The sequence below is a fragment of the Anopheles marshallii genome, chromosome X (assembly GCF_943734725.1).
Source record: "Anopheles marshallii chromosome X, idAnoMarsDA_429_01, whole genome shotgun sequence".
In the NCBI taxonomy this organism is placed as follows: Eukaryota; Metazoa; Arthropoda; class Insecta; order Diptera; family Culicidae; genus Anopheles; species Anopheles marshallii.
The window spans coordinates 6,655,325-6,673,233 of NC_071325.1; the positions used below are offsets into that span (position 1 = coordinate 6,655,325).

At 44.4% G+C, this 17,909-nt stretch overlaps 2 protein-coding genes across 2 annotated transcripts; one reads left to right on the top strand and one right to left on the bottom strand.

Annotated features, from left to right (window-relative positions):
• Positions 1 to 1,424: 1,424 nt before the first annotated feature.
• LOC128718471 (uncharacterized) lies at positions 1,425 to 10,496 on the bottom strand. Its single transcript, XM_053812096.1, has 4 exons — positions 10,440 to 10,496; positions 4,305 to 4,485; positions 4,013 to 4,222; positions 1,425 to 3,337 (listed from the first exon to the last, which is right to left on the bottom strand). Exons 1-4 carry the CDS (start codon positions 10,494 to 10,496, stop codon positions 1,425 to 1,427), a joined length of 2,361 nt encoding a protein of 786 aa, XP_053668071.1.
• A 2,953-nt stretch (positions 10,497 to 13,449) lies between these two features.
• LOC128709431 (BTB/POZ domain-containing protein KCTD9) lies at positions 13,450 to 14,400 on the top strand. Its single transcript, XM_053804429.1, has 2 exons — positions 13,450 to 14,199; positions 14,284 to 14,400. The coding sequence occupies exons 1-2, from the start codon at positions 13,453 to 13,455 to the stop codon at positions 14,398 to 14,400; spliced, it is 864 nt and encodes a 287-aa protein (XP_053660404.1). The 5' UTR covers positions 13,450 to 13,452.
• The last annotated feature ends 3,509 nt before the right edge of the window (positions 14,401 to 17,909 follow it).

The window sequence follows — 17,909 nt, forward strand, 5'->3', positions numbered from 1 at the left end:
TTTTCATTATACACTGGGGGATGGACGATGAAGATTTTTTATCGTAGAAACGGGCGCGCAACAACAAAAAAAAAAAAATGGTGGTTAGTGTCACATTTGGATGTATATCTTCGTTTATGCCTTCCCATCTAGCGCCCCTAGGAGTCTGCACTGTTATTTCTCGGGTGTATTATTATAATTATTAGCGGGGATTCTCCACCACTACCCTTCTCTCCCCATGAGTAGGTGGGTGGGTGCTTTACTGTGGTGCACTACTGCTACTACTGGCGTTGTTACCCCCTTCGCCCAAACAAACAAAAAATAAACTCTCCCCCGCAGTCGAAAAGCTTTCCTGCTTCCCCACCACCGCCCCCCTTCTCCCCCGTAGACGCATGCATTGGGAGTTAGCAGACCAGCGTAAACCTGTCAAATGGTTTCGCACCCACACACAATTTTTCGTCCTCCTTTTTGAGTTGTACATTTTACATACATATATCTAATCATATATATTTATATATATATATATACTTCGCCATATATGCATGTTCCGAGCATCGCTGCTTGCGTGCATACGTTCTGTTGTCGCGTTGTGTAAGTTTCACTATTCATAAACCAATTTCATATCATTTCGTTCCGCATAAATATGAGACAAACCGTGGTGTGTCCTAAACAAAGGTTACTTCAAAACTCCTATCTTTTACGGGTTGCTGTTCTTATCTTATATGTCCCTTCGAGTTGCGCATTATTATCGCTTCTGTTCAATTTTATCGTTTCCATTTCCGCATTTATCCATTTCAAAAGTGAGAGACAGAAAAACAAACACAAAATTAAATAGAAAATACAAGCAAAACAAATCTTTGCTTTGCGTGTCACTTTACATATTACAAAAAGTAGTGCTATTACAAAAAGTACAAAATAAAAGAAAGAAGTCACACAGGAAAGGACAATCGTTCGTACACTATTCTCGCACAAATCTCAACAATAGGCCCATTTCTCGTTCAATCACGCAAACGCGCGCGTGTCGTTAGAAAAAAAAAATACATGTAGTGTTTGAAGACAAACAAACAAAAGTATAATATTAACAAAAAAAACAGGAAAACCAACATGAAAGGGTGAATTAGGCAGCGGTAATCGCTCGAGCGTAAAAATACGCACGCCGACTACGTTTTTTGGTGGAAAATTGTCAAAAAAGCGCCAAATTGCAACCAACAATAAAAAATAATCTGCACACACACACACACACCAAAGCAGGTGTAATGCGGGAGAAAATAGGTGGTATAATGAAAATAATTGCATTGCACAGTTCACACCTCATTCCGCGCAAATCCTTTGCATCGGGCGGAAGAGTGTGCGATACTGCCATGCACGTTTGCGCCCTTTTCGCGCCTCAATGCGGGTAGAGGTTTTAAGGGGTTTAGCGGAGGTGTTGGGTTAGCGTGTGTAAGTTAGGAAGGCACCTCGGGAAGTTGGGCACCGAACATGCGCGTCAGCTTCTTCTCCGTAGCCACGTCGACGGTTATCTGTTTCGGTGGGGCGATCTCGTACAATTTGCGGACGGCAAACGCGACGGCCACCGTCGCAAAGACAGCCTCCTGTACCGCACTGCTCACCGCGGTCACCGTTTCCTTCGACGGAAGCGGTTCGGTGACGGTGGCGTCGGCCACCGCATCCTTCGATGGAAGCGGTTCGGCGGCGGTGGCACCGGTCACCGCTTCCTTCGATGGAAGCGGTTCGGCGACTGTGGCGCCGGCTGCTTCCTCCACCTTCGATGCATCGGTCGCTTCCGCCTTTACCGCTCCATTCTCGTCCACGTTCGACGGGTCGGTTGGTACTTCCAGCGATAATGCGGCTACCGTCGCTTCCACTTTCGCTGCCACAGCAAGCGCATCCGAGTTTACCATGTGCATCACCTTGATATGCTCGAACAGCTGCGTGTTTTCCCTGCTACTCTCATCCTCGACGATGGGTTTCATCTGCTCCAGCACCGTGTCCGTGTTCTTGCTGGCCGCCGTGACCGCTTCTGCCACGAGCAGTGCCGCGGTCCGTATCTTAGCGACAAGCTCCGCCACGTTCGTCACCGCCGGTGCGTTCGGATCGTTCGTGTCGGTCGTTAGCTTCTCGCAACGTTGAAGTACCCGCTTCGCTTCACGTTGCACCGTGTACGCGATTTTGGTCAGATTCGTCTTTTCGTCCGGCTTCAACACCGTATCGTTCGCCGGCTTCTGCTGCAGCTCGCACTTGAGCTCGATCTGCTTCAGCTCAGTGCCGTACTTCTGCGGCACCGTGATGCGCATATCGGCCAGCTTCTGCAGCAGCTCGTCCGCCTGCGCCTGCTCCTCGACGTTTTCGCACTTCGGGAAGATTAGCACACACCGGCCGTTGCGGCTCTGGTTAATTTTAGCCGGATAGCAGTCCCGGTTGCGCAGCTCCTCCTTAAACTCCTTGAATGGGACCGAGAACATGTTCGAGACCCGTATGCGGACGGCATCCAGAAAGGGCTTCTGTATGCGCATTTCAACATCCTCCGCTGTTAGCTTTAAACGGTTTTTGTCGGGGATGGGCTCATCATCATCTTTACCACGACCGTATTTGTACTCGGCATCACGTCCCCGAATGCCCTGCTTGCGACGCTTCCGCTGCTGTGGCGGCAGCTTGTGGTATTTTTCGTAAGTATCCTCGTCTGGGCTGTGGGACGTTTTGTGTCGGGGAACGCGTGGTTTACGGATGCGCCTTGGCCCGCGCGGGCTGTTGTAGTATGCCATTCCCGAACCGGCACCATTCTCGGTCCCACCCTGCTGCTCCCCGTTGCCGCCCTTCGTGTCATTTTGGCCGTCGGTGTTGCTATTGCGTGTCGAGCGGCGGCGACGGTACTGCTGGCGGCGCCGATCCTGTTGACGGCCGCCACCACTGCCATTACCGCGCGTGCGCCGCTTGGCGAAGCTTTCCACATCCGTGTCTTCGTCCTTCAGCTCAATATGTTGACCCTCCTTTTCCAGTCGCTCCTTTAGCTTTTTGAGCACCCGTACCACTTCTAGCCGGCGGGAGGAAAGCAAACCCCATTGCACGCCGATCGCGCGCGGATCCGGCCTCGGATCCACGCGGATCACACGGGTCGGCGTTACGATCAGGTCAACGGTGAAGTCATAGTTCTGGAACAGGTCCGTCGGCAGCTCTTGGTACACCTGCTCGTCTGCGACCGTGGTGGCGATTACCGTTTTCGGCGTTATCACACCCAGGCTGTGCAGTATGCCAATCTCTAGGTCAACGTACCCGTTGCCCTTACCGATGCGCTGGCCACGCTCCGATACAGCCACGCAACCGACCACAACCATGTCCAGTGGTTCGGTCTGATCGATGCCTGTTGAGTGAAACAAAATACAAACATTACACGTCCGTTTCACATTTCGGTTGCTGATAAAGTAGTTTATGCAACCGGATTGCACGCTTGTGGCGGTGTGGTGTTTGTAAACAGTAGGCGATTTTGCTGCAAAATCCCAACTGCACTTATCTCACCAACACCATTGCAACAACAGATAAAGACGTGTTACATTACTATCACCAAGTGCATCATCAACTAGCTTAATATGTTTTTATTACACCTAACCTACAATTCAATCTCACCAAAATCTGCCAAAAATTAAATGTCAACTGCGTATATGGAACTACGCAATTTCAACTCTGCAATTAATTGCACTGGCAACCAGAGGTGTTGACTTAATTTTCATCCAAACACTGCGTCGTGAAAATATTCTTAAAATTATCTTAAATGATACGCCAAATCGGCGTTCGTATTTGGATTGTTTTGAAGGGACCGTGAACCGTGACCGTGGAACACACACAGAACAAATCACAAAACCAAAAAGATAACACAGTTGACTATAAAATTTAAAAAATGTCACGATCATTTGTAACCTCCTGCACAGGGTGAAATTAAAGGTAAGTTTTAGGGATTGCGAAAATAATCATGTGTCGAAACAAAAAAAAAAAACGACCCTATACGAACGGGTCCGGGAATTAATGTAGGTTTACGCACCCAGCTCCTCGTACGTTTCCTCTCCGGCCAACATCTTGACGATACGCCTTTGTTGTACCAGTGGGATCTCCTCTAGGCTGGTCGGCAGCTTAATCTTCGCGTACAGGTAGTCGGACTTTTGCGACGGTGCAACGAACAGCGTTTTGTTCGCCTTCAGCACCTGCAGCTTAACCGATTCCTGCGCCATATCGATGTTCACTTTAATATTTTCTAAAAAAAAAAAAGAAAGACGCAAATATGACGAACGCGATTAGGTTTAAGGTGGACCAGTTGAGTTTTTGCTGTTTCTTACTCGCATCTTTAAACTCGGGAGTTTCGGCGAGCCGTTCAGCCGTCTGTTCCGCTTCCGGAAAGAGAGGTATTTTTCTGTTTACGTAACGGCTTAGGTTTGAGCCTTGCGGAAAAAGGGGTTTCATCGATCCCCATACCTCCATCCGGTAGAATAGTTTCGATGGTGCGGTGTCTTCATTATTCTCTGCGCGGTGTTTGTCCAGAAAGAGAAAAAGGGAAAAAGGAAAAAACAAGAACAATTAGTCTGAAATGTCATCGATAGCCTGAATCGTATCATAGATATCCTGTCTGAATGTCAAATCGCGACAGTCGCGAAACGGTTATCCTTTGTGAGATGGTTTCCCTACCCCTTTACCATCACAAATTAGCATTTACCGAAGCTTGACTCAAACATTTAAATTACTTTAATAAATTACTGTTAAAATATTATCACTAAATATATATATCTGTAAATGACAATACATTCATAGTTTTCAATTAGATCATTCAAAACTAACGCGACTGCACTCCAATGTAAAAGCAAAGGAAGTTCAGAGAGGGAAATGGTTTCAAAATGTAAAGGATTAATAAGTAATTTAGAATACTGGCCCAAAAGAAGAACATGTGGAAATCGAACAAATCGGGACACAATCGAAGCTTCTCTTTGCGCTCACATTGTTATGTCCGATAGGAGTTCACCGTCTAGGTACAACAAGCAGATTTTTGGACACCACTTATGCGTGTGATCGTAAATTTTTAAATTGGGAGTCTATGCAATTGGAACGGCCCGGTGGCATAATGGTAACGGCAACGGTCTTCACGCGAACGGACCAGACCAATCCCCCGTACCCAGTACTGACTATTCAGTTACGGATAAATAAAGTCACAGCAAACCAGAAATGGCAGTCCTAGACCTCTTGAGGTTGTTGTTGCGGATAAAGAAGAAGTCTCTTCTACAGAAAGTTCGTTAACAATCCACAGCTGCGTTATGAACATCCTCTGACTGTATGCAAGATTCCACTATACGATTGCAAACTTCCACAGCGCGATTGCAATGCCCACTACTTGTTTGAAAAATTCGCCTACGTGATTGAACAGTTCCATTATAAGGATCGAAACCACCCTATATGGGAGCTCCGGAATTTGGTGGCTAACGTGGTGGTAAACAAGAATGTTATCCCTCACTTCAATGGTAACTCAAGAAAATGCTTTAGCCATTTCTAGATTTTGTATTGTAGTTAGTATGCGTGTGTGCGAAGGTGTGTTTTCTCTGCCGTGTACATTAGGCGTTTGATGGATGAGTGTTGTTGATTGACGAACTCCGCACGGATCGGACTTTTGAAGCGAGAAGCATAATTAGACGGTGGTCAGAGTTTTGATTGCAGATTGATGGACGAGAACCAGGTGTAGTTAGATGTGGTGGTGTCACAGTAGTTTTTTTTCCTCCACCACAGAAATACACAGAAGCGCACACACGCGCTCACTAAAACAATACTAATCGGTTAATAGCTGTAGACATTGTAAAGAAAAGAGATTAGACAAATAGCAAAGTTTGGACGAAAAACATAACCTAATAAACTGCTTTAGTAATATAGATTAACAAGATTAAGGTGACATAAATGATGCATCGTGTTCATGTCCCATATGATATATGTAATGGCTTTTGATTTAAGTATTTTTGCGGTGAAATATGATGAGTTGTCAAGCTGCAACACGAGCATCGAAAAGCTCAAAAGCACCTTCACCTAACACCTTCTTGTATTCCAGAGCTCCTCCTACTTCACGTGGTACATATCCCTAATAAACACCACTTTACTGTTATAATCGTTCTGGCCAACAAACTAAATGGTTTTTGCAAACCACAACATCTGCGGAGGTTTGGTCATGGTAGAGGAGCGACTCTAGCGTCTTCAGTTTTTAATTTTTGTATACGTTTCGAAATTTGATTAGACGGGGAAGTTTTCCTTTCCATTGCATGCGACAAGTTCTCGTGCTAAAACAAAAAGTTAATAAAGAGAGAACGTTAGATTACGCTGCACCATAACGAGCAGCATCAGCGATATAATTTTTTTGGTCGTAAACTTGGTGGGCCAAGGAACTTGCGGAACTTTGAATAGATATGGGTGCGAATGATGCATTCCGCATGTGATAAAATAGCGAATAACGTCTCGCGCAATCAATATTGAAAGAAAGTGGGGTAGTAACGGTGAACACCTATAGGAAATCTGGGCTGGACATAAGCACCGTACAAAGTAGGGAAGGAAAAAAACAACCCATGGAAGAGCAAATAGAGTACGACGAACGTTGTAGGATGATGGAGGGTTACAGTTACTCCACAAACACAACCCACGCTATACAACCGCGCGGCCATTGATGGTTGCGCTATTTTCGGGGTGATGCATTTGTGTGTTGTATCTTCGTTTTCCACCTGCACACATCGTGGTGGTTTGGGGGGTTGTTTAGCAGCGATGCGCGAAGAAACCAGCGAGAAACAATTGCGGAGTAATCGTAATCGGAATGTGGATGTCCTTATACGATGCCGGGGCGTGCATACCCATCATCACGTACCACACACACCAAGGGAATGCGCGTGAAAGAAATAGATGACCGTGTCTTGAAGCATTCTGTTTCCTCGCGTTTTGCGTTCGTTGGTTTCATCGGAGCTGAGTTTCGATCGCAAGAAAGCAAAAACCATGTCATTCGATTAGGGAGAAAGGGTAAGGTGCTGACGGTGACGATCGATGAAATGATCTCATCGCAACCTCTGCAGAACGCTGTACACCGCATGCCCCAGCACAGGCAAGCAGTTTCGGTGGTGGTTTAAAACACTTTGCAGCGGTGTGTTTGCTCTTCTAAAACCAATAAACAGTAATATGTTTCGTTTCTGTTTTGCAACAAAAATGAAAGAATTATGTCAAAACTGTTTAAGGTAAATCTCGCTTATTTCTTGCACGCAGCAAAATTAACCAGATAAGCCACCACCGACACACATTGGGAGCAATTTTATGAACGATTTCACTATTCGCATCATCCAACACTCACACACCTTTTTGTGCTGCTCCGTTCCATGCGCGCGCGACCGCTGCCTGTCCATTTGCAACCATTTTGCTGCGCGCGCGTGACCGGGACGGCATGCATCGTATAAGTTGTGGACCATGATGAGGAGCACGCGCGCACGCGTGAGATGCATCTTCCATACGGCAAAAAGGTGCGCGCGCCCGCTCGTGTACGTACGAGATGTGTTCATCCCGTCACTCACGGCGCAGCTCACGGGCGCTTTCTCACACCGAGCAAGCAAAATCACTAATTTTTGTGCGTTGGTTTGGAAGCGGAAGAGCAAACGGTGTTGTGAGGGACGGCTGTATTATGAGGGTGAACAGCAGCACAGACAAGCCGTGATGTACTCGTACGTTTATCCCCCCGCTGTTCATACGGATGGTGTTTGCTACGCTGTGTGCGTGCCGTGCAGCGAGAATCAAGTTGCAGGTGAATAGAAAAGTCTAGCCTGCGCGTTTGGCTGTGTTTGTTTCCCACTAAGCCGGGAGTAATAACCACCGGAGAAATGGTTTCTTTAGCGTTGTGCTTTTCCTCTTCTTACCGTTCAATTTCTATACTTATCAGCCATTTTACCTACTAACGTTGTGCGACAAATACTGCACAAAACCCTGTTCGATTACTCACCGTTAATTTTGATCGAGTTAAATATATTGTAATATTTTTTTTTTAAATAAACAACATTTCGTAGTTGCCTTCCAACATGCATTAGAGATCTGAGTTTACACTCGCAAGATTGAAAAATAACACACCAAATGAAGAAAAACAAGCTTTAACAGCAGCTACAGTACCAAACAGTCAAAGTCGGACGCAAAATTCGGGTTTTTTTGTTTTAGAAATATTATTACAACTTTTATGATTTGTTGGTAAAGACAAATAACGCTTGTTTAAGTGTTCTATCTCTTTTTGGTGTAATGATCTTCCTGGTCATGTTTGCCATTTCTGGCTTACTAGCCTTAATTTTACCACGTAAACGGTTGGTCGTTCCTTGCTACGGGAGATTGTCCGGATGGGAGTTTGGACCGGTCCTGTCGTGTAAAGATTGGCGCCGCTACCAATACACCACCGGCCGTCCAATTAATTATGATATTTAATTTTGTTTAAGCTTTAAAACATTGATATTTCAACTTTAAATGATTGTAAAGAGAAACAGGTCCAGATATGATCTCTAAACAACATAAACGTGACGGTTCATCTGGAATAAAATAATAATGTCGCCATGAGTGTTTCGAAATTACGAATTTCAAAAACAAAACATGGACTATGGTTGAAAAGTTATTATAATTATTCCAGATGCAATCCGGGGCATATTCTAGTTCTATCTGGGCAAAGGGCCAAAATTGGCTCGAACTTTGTCAGATGAAAATTCAAAATGCTGTAGGAAAGCATCCGGCCGCCTTCACGGAGGACTTCACGGTCCCTCCCTCTCAGCAAAATCAAACAAAATCTTTCTCGGATTACTTCGGAACATTTGCTACTATCAAAATCCATACATGTCGTCATTGTTTGCCCTTGTTGCCCACAACAGTATTAGACCGCCCTATATTGATTCTATTGAGAGAATGTAAGCCTTCGAATCTGGTAGTTTCAACAAGAGTTGGAATAAACATACGAGGATACATTCTTTCTAGTAACATAGAAGAAGATGAATGTCCAGTTACCAAGTAGTCGGATAGATTAGTAATCTGTACTGAGGAAACGGCGAGAGATTTAGTACCGGTAAAGTCGTGTGAAAGACCAGTGCCGCTACCTCATATACCACCCAGGAGCATCCGCCCAATTACAATAAATCATAAAGTTTGTGACAATTGAGTGCAGAATAACGGGTGTAATATCCAGTTCGACTTTGCGGTACAGCAGCTCCCTGCTGTACGCGAATATTTTGCGACCGAAACAATCTGAACCTACCGGATCGGTATTGTTTTAATAACGAATGTGCAGCTATAAACGATCCCGAAGGGGGAAACTGCTAATCAGTAAATCTTCTCGCCACGATTTAATGAAGTGTTATTTTTACACATCACCATCATCAAACCGTAGTACACAGATTGATAAGTAGTTTAACTACTGCCAATCTAATTTCAACTGCTCCCGGTGGTCCCAGATCCGCTGTAGATCAAATGCAACTCCAGTGTAATTCATCAGGCTTTACCATGTGTGCGTAAATATGAGGTTTTGACTACATCTCACCGGCGTCTCATTTCAACTGTAGAAACGTACAGCACGAATGCGAACAGAGATAGCGCACTCGCGTGCACACGTGTGTTTGTGTGTGCGATTTTCGATGCAAGCACACTTCCGGGCACACATACACGCAAGCGCGGTTACCCAAAAAAAAACCTGTGCTGCCAGCGAACAGCGGCACCACGCGAACAAGAGATGAAAATAAGAATGATTTCACACATTGCTGGTGTACTGACAAAGATGATGCGTGAGATGACTTCACCGATATCGACGGGAGGTGGTTTTGCTGCCTAGCGCGCGGTGAGCTAGAGAAAACCGGAGATGAATGAGAATAGGTAACGATGAGGTGAGATGATGGCTCACATCTACGGGGCGGTTATGTGTCACACAACGCGAGGCCGCCTTCGCGTTTATCCATGTTGTTTTTGTGTGTTATGTTTACTTCTTCGTAATGTTTTCCACCCTTTCCCAGAGACAAAAGTTAGCATTTTCGTTATAATATTTGAGCTGCACAGATGATGAAAAATGTGCTTCGGTAAAGCTGAGGGTGGTCACAAAAACCAAGCGAATGTTCCGATCTTCTCCGCAGTGTGCGCGGCTAAGCGCAAAAGGAAAAGGGACATGGTTCGGAGGCATGAGTGTGTGCCGGCGTTGGTGTTTTTGCCGCAGTTGCCTTCTCCACGAAAATGGGCAAAGAAAGGAACCTTCTTTTACCCCCTACGAAATAAAGGCGTTTGCAAGACGCTGCATAATACCAAACAAACCGGATAGAGCGGTTCCCTTCTATACCATTCCTGTGTATCACTGCTACATATACCTCTCCACCTGATCCTCCCACTGGATACTCACCCGTAGCCGTAGCTGTAGCTGTAGCCGTAGTCGTAGCTGTGGCTGTAGCCGTAGCCGCAGTCGTCGCTGCCGTCGTCGCCGGTGGAGAATTCTTTTGGACGTCGTCCTCGGCCTCGCTGGCTACCATTTTGGAGTTTCGCTTGTTCGCTTTCGTCCGTTACAGCACACGGGGCTGTTTTATTGCACCGGTTTTTTTTTGTTTTGGGGGTAGTTGAAAACGGTTCCTTCACAAAACGGTGTTTTCGGAGTGGTTTGCTGCGCTTCCTCTGTATGCCAGCCAAACCTCAATCACGCACACACGCGCACTAGCAGCGCACCAGAGCACTATGTGTGTGTGCGTCCTTTCTTCTTCTTCTTAAACACTCCGTTCTCCCAAGGGCCCTAACGCTGGAATATTTGGAGGGAAAGAAGGACACGTTAATATAGGCTAGAGCAGAAATTTAGCGGCAGAACATGTGGCGATGCTCATTTCCTTTTACAACATTACAACTGAGCGTTTTCTTTCATTGTTCTGATTCCTACGCTGTTTGGCTGCAGAGATCAGAGCAGCACGACCCATTACCCACACACACACTATCTCTTTTACTCATTGCCCACCCAATAAATAAAGACACGCACACACCTGTGCGCGGCGTGGTACGTAAAAAAACAACTCGGTACAATCCCAATAGGTGGAGAAAAAAGGATAGCACGAATGTGGCAAAAAAGGATTACTTAATTAAAGAAGATATTCCCCAACATGGCCCATCGCAAGTGAGATTCTAAAATGGACGCAGCAAAAAAAGGAAAACACCCAGAAACCCATTGCAGGAATAAATTTTACAACTTCGCATCCAACGCACAACGTCAAAGGGAAAGGCGAGGCTGATGCTCACTGCCACACGCATACACACGCGGCCGGCGCGTACCAATTGTGCTTACAGTCTTCCCTAACCTAAAAAAAGAAAATGGCGAAATACCTACGTTTTTTGGTACTTTTTCCCACTGATATTAACGGTAGCTCTGAGTACGGTAAAGTATCGTAGAATTTAAAAACAAGAACCGTGCGTACAGTAACTCACCACTTCGCACTTTGCAAACTGTTTCAGAGTGAGGGTTTTTACCTCGCAGAATACAAATTAGGAACTGTTGTGTTTGGATGCACAGCACAAGGGTAACACGTCCGTTTCACTCAACGTTTGGTATATAGTGATGTGCGCGTACCGCATTACGTTTGCATTACATTGCCGTGAATTGTGGGGCTATCAGCGTCGAACACGGATGAACCCAATGGGAGATGAGTGGTGATGAACCCATGCGACAAAAACACGCGTGCACACTTTGAGTTGCATACGCTGGACTCTGTCGAGAATAATGTTCAGCTGTGATGCTGCGGCTGAGCAAAGGCTAGACGCTTCTCCGGTGAGATTTATCAAATGCTCTACCGTATGGATGGTTTTCTATCCATTCTATTTTGAAATAATATAATAATATAATGTTTAAAAATTATTTCCGTTGCAAAACAACTCGAATATGCCAAATTCGAGCACACGTTTTGGTACGGATGCAACATTTCGCTATTTTGTTTTTGTTGCGCGTAACAAGTATGATATAACAAAATTTTGCTACGGTTAAGTCTGGATGCTCTTTTATGTATTCTATTGACCTACACGGTCGCATAACAAGTTATATATAACAGATTTTTGGTATAGCGATACCTGTTCTATTATACAGTATTCACGCTTCTTTATTAAGTCGTTATTAAGCCATTCATTATTGTTTGAATTTCAAGTGAATTTGAGAGACTTTGTCGAGAGAGTAGTACTAGTGATGCGAGCTGGATAGGGTCGTTCCGGAGCGGGTTCATAAATCCAACTCAATTCGAAACAACGTTCATTTTGATCCTATTCATAAGCATATATAACCGATATTTTCCTTCGCGTGGTCGAACTAAAGCCCCGCCGAACAACAATCATATACATTGACATAAATGTATGTGAGAGTGATGGTAAAATATTTTAATTGAGAACATTTATGGCAAACCAGTACAAACCTGCACAGAAAACATTAAAAATCTTCTAGAACAATCGTCACGTACAGCAGCTTAAATTCACCGTCTTCTGTGAGCACTTTTTTAAATTAAACCGTGCTGAATTAGGTTAGAAGGAGATGGACAATTTAATTCATCTTTATCTCTCTTCAATTAAAGGCAGGCATGATTTATTGCTATTTTGTTCCGAAGTGATTCTATTACAGATCTTGTAACAGAAGGGTTTTGGCAGCTCTTTAAATAATAATGAAAATTAAGATGACGTTTATTTTGGAAAATTTGAAATTTGACAAATGCAAACTTTAATACCACATACAAAATTACACGAACTGTCATAATTCGTATCTCGAATTCGCGTAACTCGAGTGTCGCGTAACTCGGGAAAAGACTGTACAATTAAGCATTATTTAAGCTTGAAAAATATAGCGCCGATTTCGTTTTTGCTTGCATGAGATCAACATTTTAAGTGAATTTTACAATAAAAATATTACCAAAAAAGCATAAAAATGTTAACCAAAATTAAGAGTTAAATGAATAACCAGTACAGTTTTCATCTACCAATGCATAGCCAAGGATATCTGTCTGTAAAATTCCAAGATATCCAAGAAAACCAAGATATCAACGAAAACATTGGCGAGACCTCATTATTCAATAGACCTTGAGTAGGTACGATTATTTTCCAGTAATGAATCTGAGCATGTAAATGCATTGGAACTGTCGAAAGAAACATAAAAGGTGATGTCTAACGAAAGTCGACAGACGACAGAAATTTTAAAATCAACTAGTTTGCTGTGATTCTTGTGTACAAAGAGCTACTGGAGGTGAAAAAAGGAAAAAAGACAAGTAGAACCCGTAATCGGTGTGGTATTTTTGCATCTGGAATACGCCCTTGTTGTTCATTCGTGAATATTAACACTACCATTCGTACCATTCTACCAACAGATTCGTCAATCATCGCAAAATGAAATCGACACGTACTGCTCCATCCACGAGATCGAAGACCAGCAATCTGTCGCCCACCGGGCCACCACAGTTGGAATCTGGCAAGTGGATTATGCTGAACGTAGGTGGGGAAATCTTCACCACAACCCGGCTGACGTTGACGAACCGCGAACCGTATAGTATGATCGCACGAATGTTCTCCCAGGACCAGTTGAAACCATCGGATCAAGATGCACAGGGTGCGTATCTGATCGACCGGAGCGGGTACTACTTCCGTCCGATATTGGACTATCTGCGGCACGGCCGTGTTGTGTGCGACAAGCAAGTGAATCTGCAGGGCGTCCTGGAGGAGGCCAGATACTACGGGCTGGAGCAGATGGTGCAGCAGATCCAGGAAATCCAGCAGCAGGACGTGCCGCTGACGCGACTTGACTTTATCCGCACGCTCACATCGTCTTCGCACACGACGGAGCTGCGCTTTCAGGGCATCAATTTGTCCGGCATAAACCTCTCGAAGCTGGATCTGCGTAACATCAACTTTAAGTTTGCGTGCCTGTCGAATTGCAATTTGTCATACGCCAACCTGGTTGGCTGCTGTCTCGAACGAGCGGAACTGCGTTCCGCTAATCTGGAAGGTGCCAAACTGGACTCTGTAATGGCGGCCTGTGCCGATTTGCAGGGTGCAAAGCTGAAAGGTTGCGATCTGACGCGTTGCAGTCTGGAGAGCGCTAATTTGAAGGGTGCCACACTGGAGAGTAGTGTGATGGAGGGCGTGAGCCTGCGCGTGGCCAATCTGAAATCTGCCAACATGCGCAACTGTACGCTGAACGATGCGGACATGGCCGGGGCCAACCTGGAGGTAATGATAGTAACAAATCTCTTATTGATCGCTCACACTTGTCACTGAAATTATTCATAATCTTTTCATTTCGTTTAATCGTAGTCGTGTGATCTAACCGGTTGCAACCTGAAGGGGGCAAACTTGCGCGGTGCCAATCTAAAGGGTGCACAGTTGGAGAAGTTGGTAACGCCAGTGCATATGTCACAGATCGATATCTAATAATCAATCGATGCGTATTCTAATTTATATGTTATGGTACGGTACGGTAGCAAGGTAACAAAACCTTATTCGGAGTCCTATTTCCCATGCACTGGACTGACAAGGGTGCAAGATTAGAAGGGAAGACAGGTTTTCCTTGAATCATTGTAAAAAAAAGAATTAATTTGTAGACATAATTTTAATTATTGCTTACGATATTAGTATAGATACTTTGCTTGCGTAACGACAGATATGCCATTAACTTCTAATATTCAAATGCTTCAGCTAGCATATTTTAAAGCAATAACTAACTGATATTGTAAACACTTACAAAGCACTGTTTATACAACTTTTTGAAATAACGCATCCGGTCGGTTCTATACGTACGTGAGTGCGTAAATAGCTTGATGTGGGTAACGATGGTCTTTGGCAAATTATGGTTATTGGCGATTTGCTATAAGACCAAATAGGCATCCAAAACGTTCCTTTATTCATAATTTGCTAAAGAGTGTCTTTACCTACATCAATCTATTCACGTACTTAAGTACGGATAGTAAGCATTTGAACTAATTCAAGCAAGCGGACTTGTTGTGCTACTTCACAAAGTTGTGTTAGCTGAATAGTAGTCAAAAGCACAATTACTTTTGATACATAACGATTCGTAGCATTTGTTCTGAAGCATTTGAAGAAATTGGACAAGATACAGAAGGAAGGCACGGAACAACGACCAATACAAAGGTCCAGTGATAGATAGATAGCAGATTGATATGTTGTGAGAAAAGAATGTCATGCGCATGGTTAGCATGAGTGCCTAAAAAAGGAATTTATGTACAAGTTAGGATTTACTGAAAGGAAGATGCTACGGATTTGCGAGCTAAGAAAGGCCAGTACGATCTATCAAATATAGTAGGGTCTGTCATAGATTTCGCAATGAGCTGTGAAATGGAGACATTGAAACGGTGGCCTATAGGAGAACTGCGAGGAGATTACAAGCGACCATTTCGAATACGAACAATTGGAATAAATTAGAAGTTATAGTTTCAATAATTACATAACGTTCAAAAAGCGTTATTTGTTGTTGAAAAGGTTTCCAACAAGAACAAAAACAAATCAAAGCATTTAATAACTTCCAGCTAAAGATGCCAAAAATTGATTTAATACATAACACCCTCACTGTAATCGGTTGACTAACCCCGAAGATTCATACCATCAATACACTTTTACATTTTGCGCGTTTATGACGCAATTATCCATTTAATAAAGGTTCCGAGGAAGTTTATCTTACTGCCGCATTATTCGAACTGGATGTGCATAGTCCAATCTCCTTTGTTTGCGTTGAAGTCTTCACGGGTAGTAGCTAGATAAAATAAATAAATGCGGTGCAGATTAGTTCTGCAACCATTCCGTGCAATTAAGGTGCTGATGGAAGAAGCTGATAATCGGATCGATACAATTCTGAGGAATTTGTTGGTGATTGTTGGAAAATTGTTGAACAAAACAGAAACTGTTGAAGAAGAAGTCCAAAGAAAAATGCTGGATTTAACGTGCCAAACAATTTTTGAAACGATGCTGAAGAGTTCCTAGAAAACTGGAAAGTAATTGAAAAAAAACTTCCAATAAGTTAGAAGTGGTAATAGGGCAACCCTCGATAACCAATCATTGATTACAAAAATCAATTTCTGTGGAAATAGAGCACAGGACAAACATACATATCTGAGATAATTCGAGTAACCTGGCTGTAATTTTCAGTAATCGGAGGAGTCAGGAGAAGTCCGAGGTAATCGTAGCAATCCGGAGTAGGCAGCAGTAATCGTAAAACTAAAACAAGCTTCCCCAGACGGCTAACACCCTCTAAACACCCTGAATCAACAATGTCCTCGGATATCGTGTTCCGAAGTACGTGATATTGGAAGTTGGCATGGGCAAGAACTGTACATAGATTATAATATACCAAAATCAGGATGAAGTGAAGCAAAAGTCACCGTGAAAGCCGCTGGAAAAATGGACAGTGATCCAACACCAACACCAACAGGTTTTAAATCGAAAAGAAATCTGAGAATCTGAATAAACAGTTTGTTTGTAAGTATTGGTCTGAGCACATAAAATGGAGCAACAGAACTTGTTAGGCCACGTTTCAAGCAATTTAATCTCTTCGCATCGAAGGTATGGCTGAGACAATAATGTCCACTTTTTTCTCACTAATGCTGAACGGGTACACAGCGTTGTTGTGGTTAATTTCGCTATTAATTTGGGTGTACTGATAGAACATTACGGACCAACGTTAACGTAATCACGAAAGGGCAGGTGGGGTCGGCCGTGCACTTCCACCCTCACCCGCGCCTAAAGTAGCCTTTCGCCGAAGGTCGTAAAAAGTGCGCTCGTTTTGCTGCTGGAAAAAGCTTTCACCGTCCCCGTTTTCCGAACGTTCTGGACTTTGCGCGTTACTGCACATTCTAGTTAGCGGGTGGAGGAAATTCTCGCCCGGTTGCGTTTAATCTGGCACCGAGCCCGGTTGCCCGACAGCGGATCGTGTCTTAAAATATTAATTTACAGCCAGCTCATCAATATTCATTGACGAAAAGACAGTTAATGAGTTTTCCCCCCTTCCGCTTATGGACGTCGCCATCATCTCACCATTCCGATCGCGTAATACGGTGCCGTTTTTCGAGTTGAACTGTTTGCTACTGTTGCTTGGTGCTTGCATTTTTCTCTCCTCTCCCTCTCTCTCTCTCTTTCTCTCTCTCGCTTTCCGTTTCATATCGCAATCTAGAAAATCATGTCGATCAGCACGCGTACGAGGGTGGAAAGGGAATGCGCAAAAGAGATGGGCTAAAGCAACAACATCAACGACAACAGCAAAAAATACGACCAAGCTAATATTGACGAAGGACGCGCACCGCGAATTAGCTGATGGTCGAACGGACTTAAAAAAAAAACGATGGTGGCCTACGGTACGTGTGCAGCACATAGATGGGGGAAGTCACGCCAGGAAGGCAAACCATGCTGGACTAAAAGTGTAAGAAAGTGGTTGGGAAACGATGCGAATTGAAAGGGGTTTCGAAAGGTTGAAGTTTGGAAGCGCTCCCGGGGTACCCGGTTTCTGCGCCCGCCGTAACTTAGCAGCGGCGGGGGGAGCTTTTGGGGCGGAAGTGGCGGGCACTGGAGCACCAGAACGGGAAGGACTGTCGAAGGAATCGCACGCGTAAAAAGGTAGAACAGCACCACGGCCTCAGAAAGGGGACAGCTTTTTCCTTTTCTTGCTACACCGGTTGCTGCTATCAGCGAACCGGAAACACCCTCCGGAGATCAATCAAAAGTTTTCTCGTTCCAGCAGCGGCACCCGCGTACGTTATTGCCGGTGTGGTTTGTTTGTTTTGGAGTCGCGCGTGGTGCGTTCGCGTTGGGTTTGGTGTGGGGAGGGAAAAAACGGCCTACCGCAAGGCAACTCGGGTGGGTTGTTGCAACCACAACCACCGGATGATGGAGTGTTGTGTGTTGCGGTACTCGCTGCATGTTCCCATGCTGACGAT